This window comes from Kogia breviceps, chromosome 9 (assembly GCF_026419965.1).
Source record: "Kogia breviceps isolate mKogBre1 chromosome 9, mKogBre1 haplotype 1, whole genome shotgun sequence".
NCBI classification, from domain to species: domain Eukaryota; kingdom Metazoa; phylum Chordata; class Mammalia; order Artiodactyla; family Physeteridae; genus Kogia; species Kogia breviceps.
In genome coordinates, this window is record NC_081318.1 from 42635794 (window position 1) to 42653018 (window position 17225).

Sequence of the window (17225 nt, forward strand, 5' to 3'; positions counted from 1 at the left end):
CACGTGGGCTTCAGCAGCTGTGGCACGTGGGCTCAGCAGCTGTGGCTTGCAGGCTCTAGGGTGCAGGCTCAGCAGTCGTGGCGCATGGGTTTAGTTGCTCTGTGGCATGTGGGATCTTCCCGGACCAGGGCTCGAACCCATGTCCCCCGCATTGGCAGGCAGACTCCTAACCACTGCACTACCAGGGAAGTCTCCAAAGTTACATTTAGAATGCTTAATTATATTTGAAAGTAAACACTCAATTATTTACAGTAGATCTGAATAATATGCCTTGTTCTTATTAGTGATTTTACTGTGCTGATTAAAAATGACAATAACCTTCCTAATCATTTATTGTACAGGAGTGCCAGGAAGTAAGCATTTGGTCTTTTTGTCTCCCAAGAGACAGAGCTAAAACTGAAGCCAGACAGTAGATTTTGGTGTAAGACTAGTTATAACCAAAAGGCAATACATTTATACAAGCTATTACTCCAGAAAGTACTACTAACCAGTAATGAAATGGTTTGATGAAATTTATACATCTATGAAGTCAAACAGAAACTAAGAAAACTTAGTTATGACTATTTAAAGGTGATCTGAGGGAAGAAAACAATGCTTTCATCTGGAAAGTTCTCAAGATTACAGTTCACAACCCACAAAAGTCACTTTAAAACATGTACCATAGGGGATGGGGAGGGTGGGAGAGAGGGTGATGCAAGAGGGAGGAGATGTGGGAGCATGTGTGTATGTATAACTGATTTGGTTTGTTGTAGAGGGAAAACTAACACACTATTGTAAAACAATTATACTACAATAAAGATGTTAAAAAAAAAAAAAAAAAAAAAAAAAAAACATGTACCATAAGACTTGCCCTTTATAATAGTCTCCCAGTTCTTAGAACTTTAAACTATTGGAACAAGATATCAAATTTTACAATTCTTTCCAGTACTATATGTCTTTGTAGTTCTGTCTCTTAGTATAGTGCTTGAACATGGTAGTATGCTGTAGTGAAGTAGCTAAGAGGGTGGACCCTGATACTTTCTAGCTGTGCAGTCATGGGCAAGTCACTTAACTTTGCTGTGTCTCAGCTTCCTGATCTACAAAATAAGAATACATAGAACCCACCTCAAAGCTGTGCAAATTAAATTCTATAATCCTAGTAAAAGTATTTAGCATTTCCTGGCACCAAGATAACATTTAATGAAAGTTGGCTATTGTGTAGACCGTCAGTAAATATTAAGCAAAGAAAAAGAATACTGCCAATGATTATTATTTAAAAGTACTTCATCTTTCTTAATCTGTGTTCAAATATTACAGATAGGTAACTTTTGGTTTTCTTTAAAACATGTTGTTAAGGAATATATTCTTGTTTTCCAGATGCTGTTTTTGCAGGTGCCATGCCTACAATGGCAAGTGTCAAGCTCTCCACTCTTCACCCCATTGTGAATCACCCACATTATGAGGATGCAGACTTGAGGTGGGCAACTGATAGAATACTTCAACCAGACACACTAATGACTTCTACTGACTCATAGGAATAGGGAAATTTTTATACACACACTCACACACACACACAAACAATCACAGTTATCCTCATATTTGTGCTAGAAGTTAAAGAATAATAACCATTCAGAAATTACAATACGTACCTGTTGACTTAAAGTAACGTTAATAAACCTCTGAAAACTGAAAAAAGAAACACCCAGTTTTTCTCAAAGTGAAAAATATGTCACATTTATGACTAGCCTCTGTGTGTTTATGTGGGTGTGTGTTCAGTGAAACTCCTAAGTAATAGTAATAAGAGTGAGGGGATAGATTTGGCTCATGGCCATAGTTTGACAACCCCTGTTCTAGATTCCACAGCCCCTCTGCCTGGTTTAAGAAACCATTCTTCATCTTACTTGTGGCCAATGATTAGCCTTTTTTTTTTTTTTTTTTTTTGCGGTATTTGGGCCTTTCACTGTTGTGGCTTCTCCCGTTGCGGAGCACAGGCTCCAGACGCGCAGGCCCAGCGGCCATGGCTCACGGGCCCAGCCGCTCCGCGGCATGTGGGATCCTGCCGGACTGGGGCATGGACCCGTGTCCCCTGCATCGGCAGGCGGACTCTCAACCACTGTGCCACCAGGGAAGCCCTGATTAGCCTTTTTTAACAGAAAAGGTACATGAAATTTGCTATATTAAATGCTTTTATGAAACTTTGGGGTGCTCTTTTGCTAGCTGATTATGGGAACTCTGGTTTCCACTGCGGTCTGAAAGTTTTGTTTTCCTTAAATGACTGACTTAAAAATTATTTTAATCATTCTAGTAATTGGGTAATCATTTCCTTTTAATGTATTTTTGGCTTATTGTTAGAGGTAATATTTTAAATTATTTAAAGTTTTATGTTTGGTTGTGGAGATTGGGCATTCTGTATGCTTGAAATCCTAAGAAAAGTCTAATGCATAATTGATAATTTGTTCAGGATTTTATAAAAAACCCCATTTAGGGCTGAACCATCTGTTGTACCATATTTTGGTAAGCATCCCTGTCTCTCAAGCTTCTGTTAAGTTGCTTTCTATACATGACTACTACCCTAGATGCCCACTGTCTAATTGTTCTATTTGCTACATTTAGCTTCAACTCAAATGCTTTTCAGAGTTTCTATGAATGAAATTATCTACTGAGATCTATATTTTCATTATATTTAGGCTCTATCTGAATTTGTTCCAGATTAATTATTTTATGAATTATGCAAAGCAAATTTTATATTGTGAACTATTACACTGCTACCTACCTCTAGACTCTAAACTGGTTTATACACTAATAAGCAGTACCTGCAAAATTCAAATTGCTGTAAGTTTAAGCACATGCAAAATATAAGTAGAAATGTGGCAGTTGCTATTCCCAAAATAATTCATGCTATTTGGGATCATAGATAATCAATGCTCCATCTACTAAGCATTGAAGTTTTAATTTGGTAACAAATCTATTATCATTTATTTAAAAATTTTTTAACTTGTTTGAATTTAAAGAGCTCGGACAAAAATAGTTTATTCTGCATATAGTCGAAAATCTGCAAAAGAAGTGAGAGATAAGTTGGTGGAGTTACATGTGAATTACTACATTTTAGAAGAGGCATGGTGTGTTGTAAGAACTAAGTGAGTATGAGCCCTGTGGTATATGATATGGAATATTTTAAAACAAATGTTTTACTTTATTACAGCAGTCCTGATTCTTTAAAAATTCTTATTTTAAATTAATTCCATTAAATTGTTGCCCTGGTATTTATTTAAAATTATTTAAGGTAGGAAATTAAAATTATACTATTATTTAAGCATAATGTAATTTTTTTAAGTATAGTATAATTTGCTATCCTAATTTTTTCATTTTAATTTAACATCTTAAATGTAGCTTTTTTCCGTAATCTTCAAGATTTTATGATAACTTTTATTAGATGTCTGAAATACAGATTTGAATTTACAGCCAAGTGAGATATTAGCATTCTGCTACTACAGCTGATTTACATTGGATTAATAAGACTCATAAGAAAAGTTTCATGTAACTCAAAAGGACATAATAAGAAAACATTTCTAATTAACATTTTTTCATTTCTAAATTTTGAATCTCTAATAATACATAAAATTATAAGATGTGTAATGGATATCTTGAGACCTTTGTTTAGTCTCCTTGATTTAAGATGTCCTTAGTTATATTAATTTTAGCATTAAGAATTTTCATTTCTCCTATGGATAATTAAGAATTGGCTATAACAGATTTTGAAGAGCTAAGTTCAGAAATTTTAGTAGCTAATTTTTGTATCTAATTTTAAGATCTAATACATACATATAGGAAGAAACGGCATCTTGCAAAAGAAGAAACAAATATAATGTGTATGCTTATCATATTAATTTAATTTAAAGCTTAAGACAAAACATACTTCAAAACAGGGCATATTATCACAAATAAAGGTGGACATTTTATGATGACAAAAGGATTAATTCATCAAAAATATCTAACAGTTTTAAATATGCATACCTCTAAACAGAGCTTCAAAGCACAAAAATTAAAAATGTGTAGAACTAAAAGAAAAATAAGCAAGGCTTTAATCATAGTTGGAAAAGTTAACATTTTTTTCTCTACTAGGAAAAGTAGATAAAAAGTCAGGAAGCATATAAAAGAGATGAACAACAAATAGTATCAATTGACCTGACCCAACTGACATTTACTGAACACTACAGGAAACAACTGAGGAGTACACATTCTTTTAAAGGGCATGTGGAATGTTCACCAAGAGAGAACATGTGCTGGGCTGTAAAATGGTCTCAATATGTTTAAAAGGTTTTAAATCATGCAGAATTAAAATAGAAAACAATAATAAGCAGATACCTAGTAAATCCATGCATATTTGGAAATTAGGCAGTAAACTTATGGGTAATTTATGGGTCAAAGAAAAATCCACAAAGAAAATTTTAAAACACTATTTTTTACTTGAATGGAAAAAGGGGTCTTTTAACAATATTGCTGATCTAACTGGATATAATGTACAGAAAAAAATTAAACCATGACCCATACTACACCATACACAAAAATTAACTTATGCAAAAAAAAAAAATTAACTTTACGTGGGTTATAGAACTAAATGTAAGAGCTAAAATTGTAAAGATTTCTTAGAACACAGAGTACTAATGATTTTAAAAATCAATAAATTGTATATATCAAAATTGAAATATTTTCCTCAAAAAGATATTAGGAAAATGATAAGGCAAGCCACAGACTAGAAGAAAATATTTGAAAGCATATATCTGATAAAGGACTTATAAATATAGTTCATATAAAGAAATTCTATAAATTAATAATAAAATGACCGTACAATTGAAAATGAGCAAAAGACTTGGAAAGACATAATTCACCAAAGAAAATGTGTGACTGACCAATAAATACAATTTTTAAAACTAAAATACCATACACTGGAGAAGATACAGAATAATTGTAAATCTCTTACATTGCTAAGGGGAGTAAAAATGATACAACCACTTTGGAGAACTATTTGGAGGAATCTTAAAAAAGTTTAAGCACACCACCTACCTTATTACTCAGCAGTTCCATTCCGAAGAATTTAAATAAGAGAAATTAAAACATCTCTCTAGAAAGGGTGTCATAACAGTTTTATTCATAATAGCTCAAAATCTGTAGGTAACTTGTTGCTTTTCCCTTGCTGTTTTTAAGAATCTCTCTTTACGTTTAATTTTTGTCATTCTAATTACAGTGTGTCCTGGTGTGGACCTCTTTGGGTTGATCCTGTTTGGGACTCTCTGTGCTCTCTGTACCTGGAAGTCTGTTTCCTTTCACAGATTAGGGAAATATCCAGCTATTGTGTCTTCACATATATTCTCTGCCCCTTTTTCTCTCTCTCCTCCTTCTGGGACCCCTAAAATGAGAATGTTAGTATGCTTGATGTTGTCTCAGAGGTCTCTTAAACTGTCCTCATTAGTTTTTTTTTTCTTTTTTCTATTCAGCATCAGTGACATCCACAGCTCTGTCTTCCAATTTGCTGATCCATTCCTCTGTATCATCTAATCTGTTGATTCCTTGTAGTGTATTTTTTTTATTTCACTTATTATATTATTCAGCTGTTTGGTGGTTCTTTATATTTCCTATCTCATTGTTAAACTTCTCACTGTGTTCATACATTCTTCTCCCAAGTTCTTTGAGCATCTTTGTGATCATTACCTTGAACTTTTTATTTGGGATTGCTTATCTCTACTGCACTTAATTCTTCTTCCAGAGTTTTTATCTTTTTCCTTTGTTTGGAACATATTTCTCTGTCACCTCATTTTGCTTAATTTGCCGTTATTATTTCTATGTATTTGGTAGTTTGGTTACACTTCCCAATCTTGGTGAAGTGGCCTTATGTAGGAGATATCCTATGGGACCAGAAGTGCACTCCCCTCTGGTCACCAGAGCTATATGCTCTAGGGTTACCCCCTGTGTCAGCTGCCTGGGCCCTTCTGTTGTGGCAGGCTGAGAACTATGGATGGTCAGGTAGATTTGGCTGGCCCCCAGTCCTGTTGGTTTCCAGCCCCTACCTTGTGTGGAGGCTACTGGCCAGTGGTGGGTCGGGCCAGATCACGAGGCACCTGGCTATAGGTTCCAGGGTGTGGCAAAGGTGACGTTGGCCTGCCTGGTGGATGGGTCTGTGTCAGGCTAGCTGCTTGACCTGAGTCTTCTCAGTACTGGTACCCACAGGATGGTGGGTCAGGACAGGTCCGATGCTAATAAGCTAGAAGAATTCCACGATGGCACTTACCAGCACCAGTGTCCACGTGGTAGAACAATCTCCCCAAAATAGCTGCTACCAGCATCTATGTCCCCAGGGTGAGCTCCAGTTGCCTCCTGCCTCTCTGGGTGACTCTCCAAGATCAGCAGGAAGGTCTGACCCAGGCTCCTTTCAGATTACTGCTTCTACCCTGGGTCCTGTAGTGTGTGGGATTTTGTGTACACCCTTGAAGAGTGGATTCTCTTTCCCACAGTCCTGTCTTTCCCAAAAGTAAACCCTGCGTGCCTTCAAAGCTGAATATCCTGGGGGCTCATCTTCCTGATATAGGACCCCAAGCCCAAAGTGGGGCTCTGATCCTTCACTCTTTGGGGAGAGCCTCTACAATTGTAATTATCCTCCCGTCTGTGGGTCATGCACCTGGGTATATGATTAGTCTTGACTATACCACACCTCTGCCCCACTTACCTGTCTCATTGTGGTTCTTTCTTTACACCTTTAGTTGTATAAGATCTTTTCTGCTAGATTCTGGTCTTTCTCATCAATAGTTACTCTGTAAATAGTTGTGTGCCCATGGGAGGGGGTGAGCTCAGGGCCTTCCTACTCCACCTTCTTGGCACACCTCCTTGGAAATAATCCAATTTTAATGTAATTTTAATGTAAAGTAAATTGTGATACATTGAAGATGTCTGTTGTAATCACTAGAGCAAACCACTTGAAAAATGCAAAAGCAAAAAAACAAAACAAAAAAACCCGAATAGGGCTTCCCTGGTGGCACAGTGGTTGAGAGTCCGCCTGCCGATGCAGGGGACATGGGTTCGTGCCCCGGTCCGGGAAGATCCCACGTGCCGCGGAGCGGCTGGGCCCGTGAGCCATGGCCACTGAGCCTGCACGTCCGGAGCCTGTGCTCCGCAACGGGAGTGGCCACAGCAGTGAGAGGTCCGCGTACCACAAACAAAAAAAACAAAACAAAACAAAAAAAATGAATAAGCCAGTAGATGAATTGAATGGTATAATAAAACCTTTTTGCTTTACATAAAAGAAATCAAGAAAGAAACAGATGATCAAAAAAGATACGAAACAAATAGAAGAAAAAAAGGAAAGTGACAACCCTAAATCAAACCATATCAGTACTTGCAAATGTGAATGGGGGCTAAACACTCCATTCAAATGGTCAGAGATTGACAGACTGAATACAAAAGCAAAACCCAACTATGTCCTTCCTGTAAGAGATGCATTGTAAATACAAATACATGAAGGAAAGGTTGAAGGAGAAAGGATAGCATTGTTACCATGTGAGTAACCATGTATGTAACATATGCTAGATACACATTATCTAGCATATTCTATAAAAGGCAGTACTATAGTGCAGAAGGGAGATCAGTGCTTGCCTAGGTTTATATTTGGGGGAGAGGACTGGCTCTAAAAGGCTACAAGGGAACTTGTTGGGGTGATGGAAATTCTCTGTGTTATGATTATGATGGTGCTCACCCACCTATACACATTTGCCCATACTTATGAAACTTTACACATAAAATGGGTGAATTTTATCATATATAACTTATACCTCAATATAGCTGTTAAAAAATTAGAAACCAATTTTGCCTGACTTCTTCCCTTTAATGACTCTTATGCCGGGTTGTTGCCTAGTGAGAAGTATTATTTCATTCAATCCATTCAAAAGGGAAAGAGTTGAGGAGAATAAAGTTGGCAGAAGAGCTTCTCTTCCCTGCTTTGGACTATATATGTTTTCATGCTAATCCAGGTCGATTTAAGCTCAAAAATATGAAATATGAAATTCATCGGGAATTAGATTAGCTTTCCTTTAATGTGTCTCATTCTGCTATAAATGGGCCTTATGCTTGGATGGCAATACCACTTAGAAAATATATTCATTTATATTTTACTTTGAAAGTAGATTTTTAAATATATATTTCTGAATGTGCATTGATCCCTTATTTGATTCAATAATATATTGGTTATTTGGTTAAGTGGAGCATGAAAATGCAGCATACTTTCATTTTATTATCTCTAAATTTTAAACTTATGTTTTTTTGAAATGATGCTTTAAAATCTTTAATTTATTAAATTAGTCTCTAAAACTCTAGGAGATATTTTATAATTATATTTCTTCTAGATATGAATGCATTTTTAATACAGATATATGTGCCTGTTTTTTTCAGGCCTGGTTGCAGTATGCTTGAAATTTGGGATGTGGAAGACCCCTCCAACTCAGCTAACCCTCCCTTATGTAGCATCTTGCTCAAGGATGAGACGCCGTACTTCACCACAGTGTTTCAGAATAGTATGTACAGAGTGTTAAAGGTTAACTAGGAATGAGACTACCCTTTACACTGTGGTGCAAAGAGGTACATAAAAAACAATCACTTTAGTTTATTTACATTAATAAAATTCACAAGCTTTAATAAGGGACCCTTAAGAAAATAATAAAAATGATTTAAATTTTTCTAATTGCTGAAAGGTAAATTATTTCATTGTTTTCCATTGAATGTCAGCCTTATTAAGCTTGTCATATAAATGAGTAAATCATCTTAAAGTTTTAAAGAAGAAAAATATATGTGAAAGAACAATGAAATTGAATAAATCAAGGATATGTAAGTCCTTTTGGTATCCCACTAGGTGAATTGCTTTGGATTTTCCTTAGTTCCAGGATGTACCAGCTCAGACTCTTTAAACCACTTAGAAGAGACTAATGCAGTCTCTGAAATGACACTTCCTTAAGATCCTGATACTGATCACAACCTCTACTTCTGTGAGGAAATTTGTTTGTAACCATGTGTTTATTAAGGTTGGTTTTGCTTTTAGTAGCCCTCAGGAAAGATCTTTAATAGCTTTTAAAAACTTTTTTTTATCATTTCAGGTTAGGTATTTTTAAAAACAGCTTATTTTGTAATGTTTTCAATCTCTTTAAATTTATTTACCCAGCCAGATAAGTATCTTTCACTGATTAGTTCTCAATTTGAGTTCAACAGATTATTAATCTGTCTTTAGAATTCAGTGGTTTTTCTTTTACTATCCAAGTAAAATAAAAGTTGTTAAAGTACACAGCCAAATGTAGGGGTTAAACATAATCAGAAACGAAAATCCAGTTAAATTTATCAAATGAAATTTGTAGATTCTAGATCTTGAATGAAGCAAAGCCATTCTCATCTTGAAGCCCTATAAGCTCATTGGACATAGTCGTTTTTTCTCGTCACCATCTTTCATAATTAATGTATTTTAAAGTCCTTTATTAATTTTTGGTTTTGGATGAGGACAGTAATGTTTTATAGATCCTCCGTCCCAGTATAAAACCGACCCGATAGTAGTGCTTTGAAAAGTTGTAAATAGTTATCTTGAAGATACTGTTGCCAAATGGAAAGATAAACACTCTTTCTCTGATTGATATATGTTAAATATGCCATAGCTGTAGTATTTTAATGTGCATCTGCTTTAATCATCTTGAAATTTTTATAATTCCCTTATTTTTTGGACTTCTACATTTGAGATAACAAAATGACTAAATTCTGTAGATTAGTTCACTTACAGTAGCTAGAAGATTACATATATATAATATATATAGGAAAACCAATAAAATTTTTAACTTTTATACTTGTAAAATATCTTAATACAAGATACAAAACAGAAAGCATACCAAATTTTATTTATATTTGCATTTTCAGGTAATTTGTTTTGGCATAAGTATGGGGCAAAGAGAGAAAGGAGATATAACACCTAACATTCATAAAAATTGAAATAGATTTTGGATGATGTTTTCATAGGAAATATTTTAAAGAAGTTGGTAGAATATTTTTTAAAACTGTATTAGCTAATAAAATATGCAATACAAATATATTTATGTGGATTTATATATAGGGAAACCAATATAATTATTTTAAACTTTTCATAGTTGTAAAATATTTTAATACTAAGCCACTAAGAAAGCTTTATTTTAGCATTTTCAAATAATTCATTTTGGTGTAAGTGTGGGGCAAAGAAGGCAAAGTGCTATAACACCTAACATTCATGAAATTAAAGTGACACATTTTGGATGGTATTTTCATAGGCAACATTTTAAAGAAGTTAGTGGAATTTAACAACAAAAATGGATGAGCTGTATTAACTGAAACAAGTTTCATATAAATATAATGTATTAATATGATTTATGTTATTTTCATGTGCTATATATGTTTTACATTAAAAAAGCCCTTGAAGATTATTTTGTGTGTTTTCTATCTTTCCTCATTCTTTACTAAACACACATGTTAAAATTGAAATCATTCTGATCTGAAGGTAGAAATCATAGTTTCCTGGATGTATTGACCATGTTTACATTGGCAGTGATCTTTTTTGGCCATTTTAAAACAATTCGGTGGGGCATCCCTGGTGGCGCAGTGGTTAAGAATCCGCCTGCCATGGGCTTCCCTGGTGGCGCAGTGGTCGAGAATCCGCCTGCCGATGCAGGGGACACGGGTTCGTGTCCCAGTCCGGGGAGATCCCACATGCCGTGGAGCGGCTGGGCCCGTGAGCCACGGCCGCTGAGCCTGCGCGTCCGGAGCCTGTGCTCCGCAACGGGAGAAGCCACTACAGTGAGGCCCACGTACCACAAAAAAAAAAAAAAAAAAAAAAAAAAAGAATCCGCCTGCCAATGCAGGGGACATGGGTTCAAGCTCTGGTCCGGGAAGATCCCACATGCCGCAGAACAAATAAGCCCGTGCATCACAACCACTGAGCCCCCGCGTGCCACAACTACTGAAGCCCGCATGCCTAGAGCCTGTGCTCCACAATGAAGAGAATAGCCCCTGCTCACCACAACTAGAGGAAGCCCGTGTGCAGCAACGAAGACCCAATGCAGCCAAAAATAAATGAATTAATTTAAAAAAAATAAGCATACCGCACTACTGCTTACTCTTATATAAATTATGCTATTAGATTCCTACCTGCATACATTTTATTGTTTATTCTTTTGAAATCTGAAAAACTATGCACAAATGCTGTGGGTTGAGTGATGGGTAGATTTTTCCTCAGTGCAAGGAAGCATTTTTCTTAGTTTCCTGTGGTCATATTTTTGCATGTTTATTTGAAACCATGGTAGAAGTGAGTAGTGCACAAGCTCAGCAATTCCCTCCATCATCGAGTTGTCAGAAGCTTCAATGAATAATATGTGTGTTGTACTCTTTTACTGCTAATAGACACTACATCAAAAATCATTGAGTACTTTTCATTTTAATTTTGATAAAACTATGCTTATATTTTATATGTTTCTATTATACAAGCAATACAAACTCATTATGGAAAATTAGCTTTGGAAAGAACAGGAAATTTAAAAGAAGGGGAAAATATCCACCAGGCACTTAATATCTCTTTGTTTTCTTCCAACCTTTAGGCATAATTTTTTCCTCCTTTTCCTCTTTTAACATAAACAGTTTTATGTTTTGTTCTTCATGTAGTAAATGTGGAAGTGTTACATATAGACTTTTGTTTTGTTTTGTTTTTCGGTACGCGGGCCTCTCACTGTTGTGGCCTCTCCTGTTGTGGAGCACAGGCTCCGGAAGCGCAGGCTTAGCGGCCATGGCTCACGGGCCCAGCCGCTCCGCGGCACGTGGGATCTTCCCGGACCGGGGCATGAACCCGTGTCCCCTGCATCAGCAGGCGGACTCTCTGCCATTGCGCCACCAGAGAAGCCCTAGGCTGTTGTTAATGGCTACATAATATCCTATTTTGTATGTAAATATATGCATAGATACCTGTATCTTAGCCATTGTTTAGCTGTTTCCATTTTTGCTACTACATGGATGTATATATAGAACACTGCCATGAATATGTTAGTACATTAAGTTTTTTAATTTCCAAATTGTTTCTGTAGGGTTTATTCCACAAAGTTAAATTTCAATAAGAGAATGTGGATACCTTTAAAGCCTTCAATGCAGTTCGCCTCAGGTTACCTCTGCAAAGGATTGTATGCACCACCAAAAATCAGTGTATGATAATGCTCATCTCATAACACTCATTAGCATTGGTTAGTCTTATTAAAAATATTTTTTGTTAATTTGTGACACCCAAAATGGTATTATTATTTTAAGTTGCATTTATTCCATGGTTTGTGTGATTGGATACTTATTCATGTTTGTAAATGGTTGCATTTTCTCTTATGTATTGCCTCTTTACATTCATCCACATTTATGTAAGCCCAATCTAGCCCTGAGACGATCTGTGTTACAGATACTCACTGTTGGTGAGTCTCTCTTGTCATTAAGTATTCCATAAAGTTGATAAAAATGCCGTATATATTCTTACTACTCAATAGGCTGGACATTGTGCTTCAGGCTATCTAAAATAGTTTATAACTTATACTATTATACTGTATCCAGTATGTCATATTTAATATTAAATGCCAAGTTTAAAAATCTCAATGCTGCCACTGCTTAGATAAGGATTCAGGTAATCATAATTTCATGGTTGGACACCGTCAACTTTGTAAATTGTGTCTTATGTATGAAACTTCTTAAACCGTTATTATTGATCTAATCTGGGCTGCTTTTTATAGGATAAAGAAAGCAGAATTATTAAATTTTCAACAGTTTGGGGCCTCATGTGAACTAGTAGAGCTTTATACATTCCACTATTGTCCAGTAAAAACTCACTGTATTCTTATTAGAAAGTATGTTATCTGGAGCTCTGTTTATATTCTTTGGTAAATCTGTTGAGTCTCCTCAAAAGGAGTGGGGTTACAGATAAGGGAAAAGAGAAGAATCTGAAAATTCCTGTTAACCATGATACATAAAAGGAAAATCTGAAAAGAATGGGTATGAATATAACTTCAGGCACAAAAGTCAAATTAAGATGGGTCAAGGACTTAAATGAAAAAGGTAGAACTTTAAAACTTTTAGAAGAAAATAGGGAAATGCAAATTAATACCACATGACAAAATGTTCAAGTCTGGTAATAATAAGAATTTGTGAGAACGGGGCAACAAGAACTGTCACTAAACTGTAGTAGGAGTATATATTGATACAGCCATCTTGGAAAATAATTTATTATCTAATACATTTTAAAGTATATAGACCCTTCAACCAATAACTTTCCTCTAAAGAAATGCCTGTGCAAATACACCAGGGAAAACAAATACAAGAATGTTCATGGAAGCATTATTTGTATCTGGTGGAGGGAGCTGAAAACAACCTAAAGGACCACCAATAGAATGAATCAAAACAAAGTAATTCCATACAATGGAATATTGTACAGGAATGAAAATGATCTGTTCACACGTCAGTAGGAATGAATCTCAAATATAAGGTTAAGAATAAAAAACTAAGTTATCAAAGGTGGTGTGTGTATGTATGTGTAAATATATATGGTATTTGTATATAGCCTAAAAGCAAACAAAACAACAATAATATTAGGAGATATATGTGTAGCAAAACAAAAGCATAGGCATAATTCATACAAGAGTTAGGCTGGCAATCACTTCTAAGAGAGAAGGCAATCCAGGAGGAGCCCTGGGTACTTTAATGCTCCTGTTCCAATTCTTAACTGGGTGTTAAGTACATAAGTTTTCATTTTGTAATTAAGATGTACATATACTTTTTAATGTGATATATTTTACACCCTTCAAAGTAGGGTGTAAACAAACAGATCATCAGCTGTTCTTAAACCGCGATTCTCTTTCAGTAGCTCTAGGGTGCTTCAACAAGCATCATCAGACTGGGGTCCTGCTAGTCAAACAAATTCTCTAATTGTAGATGATCTTCCATTTGTGCAATGTATTACTTAGTTTCTTCAAGTGGCAGATGATATGACAGTGCCTTTATTGAACAGCACAAACTGGATAGAAAGCAGTTATTATTTTTTATTTTATCTTATTTAAATTTTTTTTCTATAAAGATAGTTCATATTCATTAAGGGAAAGTTGGAAAATTCAGGATAGTAATGAGAAGAAAATACATGGTCTTTCAGGAGTGGTATAGCTTCTTTAAAATTACATGATGGTATCTTCTAAAAAGTTGGTATATGAAAAGCCTTAATTATTACTTTTACTGTTATTAATTCAAAAAACTAAAATTTATAACTCTTCTTTATAATAAGACATTAGAGCATATCACTGCTAAGTAATCGTATGTTAGTTGATTGTCACCCAATCCTTGAATATATAAACTGAGGTTCCCGATTTACTGTCTGTTGCTAAGTCCTTTCCATTAGAAAATGGGAATGCTAATACTTTCCTCACAGAGTTATTGTTAATATTAAATTCTTGGTACGTTGATGTCAGTATTTTTTTTACTTGCTGAAGTACGAGTATACCATTTATAACTTGTAGTATTTATGAGTGTTTATTCTATTCTTTGAATATGACCCTAAAATATAAAGTCAAATGGCTGAATATAATTTCCTATAAACTATATGAATCTACAAGTTTCACAATCTCTATTCTTGGCATCATTTTGAAATTTATTCATAAAACTTATTTGAGCTGTCTGCAGAGAGTCTGAAACTACTTACTCATGATGAGGTTTGTGATATTGGTAGTGGAGAATCAGAAGTTTTTTTATATAAAACATAAGTTTATGCATAATAAAAAGCCAAAGCAATATAGAGAAAATAGACAAGTTAATTAAACAAAAATGGAGATTAAAAACATGAACAGTTTAGAGGTGATGGAGGGAGACCAGGCTGTCAAGATCTAAAATTCACTTATTAATGCTTAAAAAGCATTTTACCACATGGAGGAAGCTTTTATTACACAGAGCATTAGAGTGTAAAATAGGGATTTGGAAAGAATGTAGGACACGTGGGTGTGTGTACATGTGGTGCTTCCTTTAAGTACCCCCAACAGCAGCAACAAAAAAGCAAGCCCTGTGAACACATCCCTTTCATAGAAAGCACTAATCTCTTTTTTTCAGTTCTCACGGTTTCCTTCCCTGGCAGGTGTAGTATCAACAAAGTTTGCCTACATTTTGTGGTTGGTGGTGAAAGAAATTGTGTTAATGTATTTTATTTGTTTGATAGAGTGTTTGGGGGAAACATTGAATTAACATGCCTTCAAGCAATTTGTACACCTTCTAGTACCCAAAGCCCTCATCATTCAGAAGATTTGCAAACTTATATCCTTGGTTTCAGAACTCATTTCACTTTGGTCTCTTCTTTAGTGCTTTAAGTAGATGTACTATTCTACCAAATATTGCTAAATCCTTGAAAATAGCTCACGCATACAGAAAATAACTAAGCTTATCTTAATAACTTACAATTTCTTGGGTCTTTGCTTGTTCTGGCTATGTTTTGGGAATTGGCTTTCATGTGGAAATTGGTTTATATATATATTCCTGAAAGCTGTTTAATTCTCTGGGCTTAGTAATAGTAATATGAAAAATTACGGAGGTTAGAATGGCCAAAATCCTGAACACTAACAACAGCAAATGCTGACAAGAATATGGAGCAACAGAAACTCTTATTCATTACCAGCAGGAATGCCAAATGGTACAGCCACTTTAGAAGAGAGTTTGGTAAGCATACTCTTACTATATGATATAGAAATTGCACTGTGTAGTATTTACCCAGAGGAGTTGAAAACCGATGTCCACAGAAAACCTGCACATGGATGTTTATAATAGCTTTATTCCTAATTGCTAGAACATGGAAGCAACCAAGATGTCCTTCAGCACATAAATGGATAAACTTTGGTACATCCAGAAATGGAATATTATTCAGCACTGAAAATAACTGAGCTATCGATTATCGTGAAGAGACATGGAGGAACCTTAAATGAATATTATTAAGTGAAAGAAGCCAATCTGAGAAGGCTATATACTGGGTAAGTCCAACTATTGATATATGACATTCTGGAAAAGGCAAAATTTTGGAGATAATTAAAAAGTCAGTGGTTACCAGGGGTTAAAGGAGGATGGAGGAATGAATAGACAGAGCATAGAGGATTTTTAGGGCGGTGAAACTATTATGTATGATACTGTAGTGGCGGATATGTGCTATTATATATTTGTTAAAACCCATAAAATGTAAAACACCAAGAGTGTACCCTAGTATAAACTATGGACTTTGGGTGATAATGATGTATCAATGTAGACTCATCAATTGTAACAAATCTACCACTTTGGTGGGAGATGTTGATAATGGGGGAAGTAGTGGGGGGGGGCAGGTGGTATATGGGAGGTCTCTGTACTTTCCATTCAATTTTGCTGTGAACCAAAAACTGCTGTAAAACATAAAAGTCTATTTTAAAAATAAATAAGTAACAAATGGTATTGAATAAATTCTGGCATGAAAATTTGTGATGTTAGTGTTAGTAAAGCTAAGGCAGCAATTCTTAAATATATGTGAAATCTTGAGAAGATATTAAATCCTTCTGGAAAACTGCTATATGTCAGATTAAACACAACTCTTGTCTGATTCTTCTCTCCATCATTAGAAATGTTAAAAAATGCCAGTCTCTGCAATTCCCAAGATTTTATCACCATTTTCCCCTCTGCTCTCTGCCCTTCTCTAGTCAAAATTACATCTTATTTGTTTTATATAAAGAAACTCTTATACTTCCCTAGAAAATGTGAAAAAAAATTTACATTATGGTTCATAGACTTTGAAGAAAGACATCATTCATAGAAATTGTGTTACAGTTCACAATAATTATTTGATTCCTTTAAAAAAAAAAAGATGTGCAATGTAATGTAGCTTCTTCATGGCCTTAAGATAGCCTCCATGTGATGAGAATTCCGTTTTTGCAACCCATCAGAGTCTTTGATAGCCTCTGTATATCAAGCATTCATATTGTTTAATAGATAGGAAAAATACAAATTATATTTGTTTTTATTTTTTGCAAAGGTCAAGATTTTTATTACTCAGCTTTCAGTAGTACCTTGATTAGAACCTCAAGTTATTCTCCCTGTTTCTTTTGTATTGTGTTAAATTACCTTCTTTTCTCCCCCTGTGGTTAACTACAAAGATTAGAAAAAATACAAAGTGTACCCAGTTAACAGAAGCATAT

At 35.1% G+C, this 17225-nt stretch overlaps 1 protein-coding gene across 2 annotated transcripts in view; it reads left to right on the forward strand.

Annotated features, from left to right (window-relative positions):
- Positions 1-15924, forward strand: part of DPY19L2 (dpy-19 like 2) — a 94382-nt gene extending 78458 nt beyond the window's left edge. The window contains exons 21-24 of one of the 2 annotated variants that reach the window (XM_067042354.1): positions 1357-1456; positions 2991-3116; positions 8416-8601; positions 15860-15924. In XM_067042354.1, coding sequence (XP_066898455.1) covers positions 1357-1456; positions 2991-3116; positions 8416-8566 — 377 coding nt within the window. In that variant the 3' untranslated portion in view covers positions 8567-8601; positions 15860-15924. Of the gene's footprint in view, positions 1-1356; positions 1457-2990; positions 3117-8415; positions 9842-15859 lie in introns of those variants that run through there. The other variant, XM_059073757.2, reaches the window with a different exon arrangement.
- The last annotated feature ends 1301 nt before the right edge of the window (positions 15925-17225 follow it).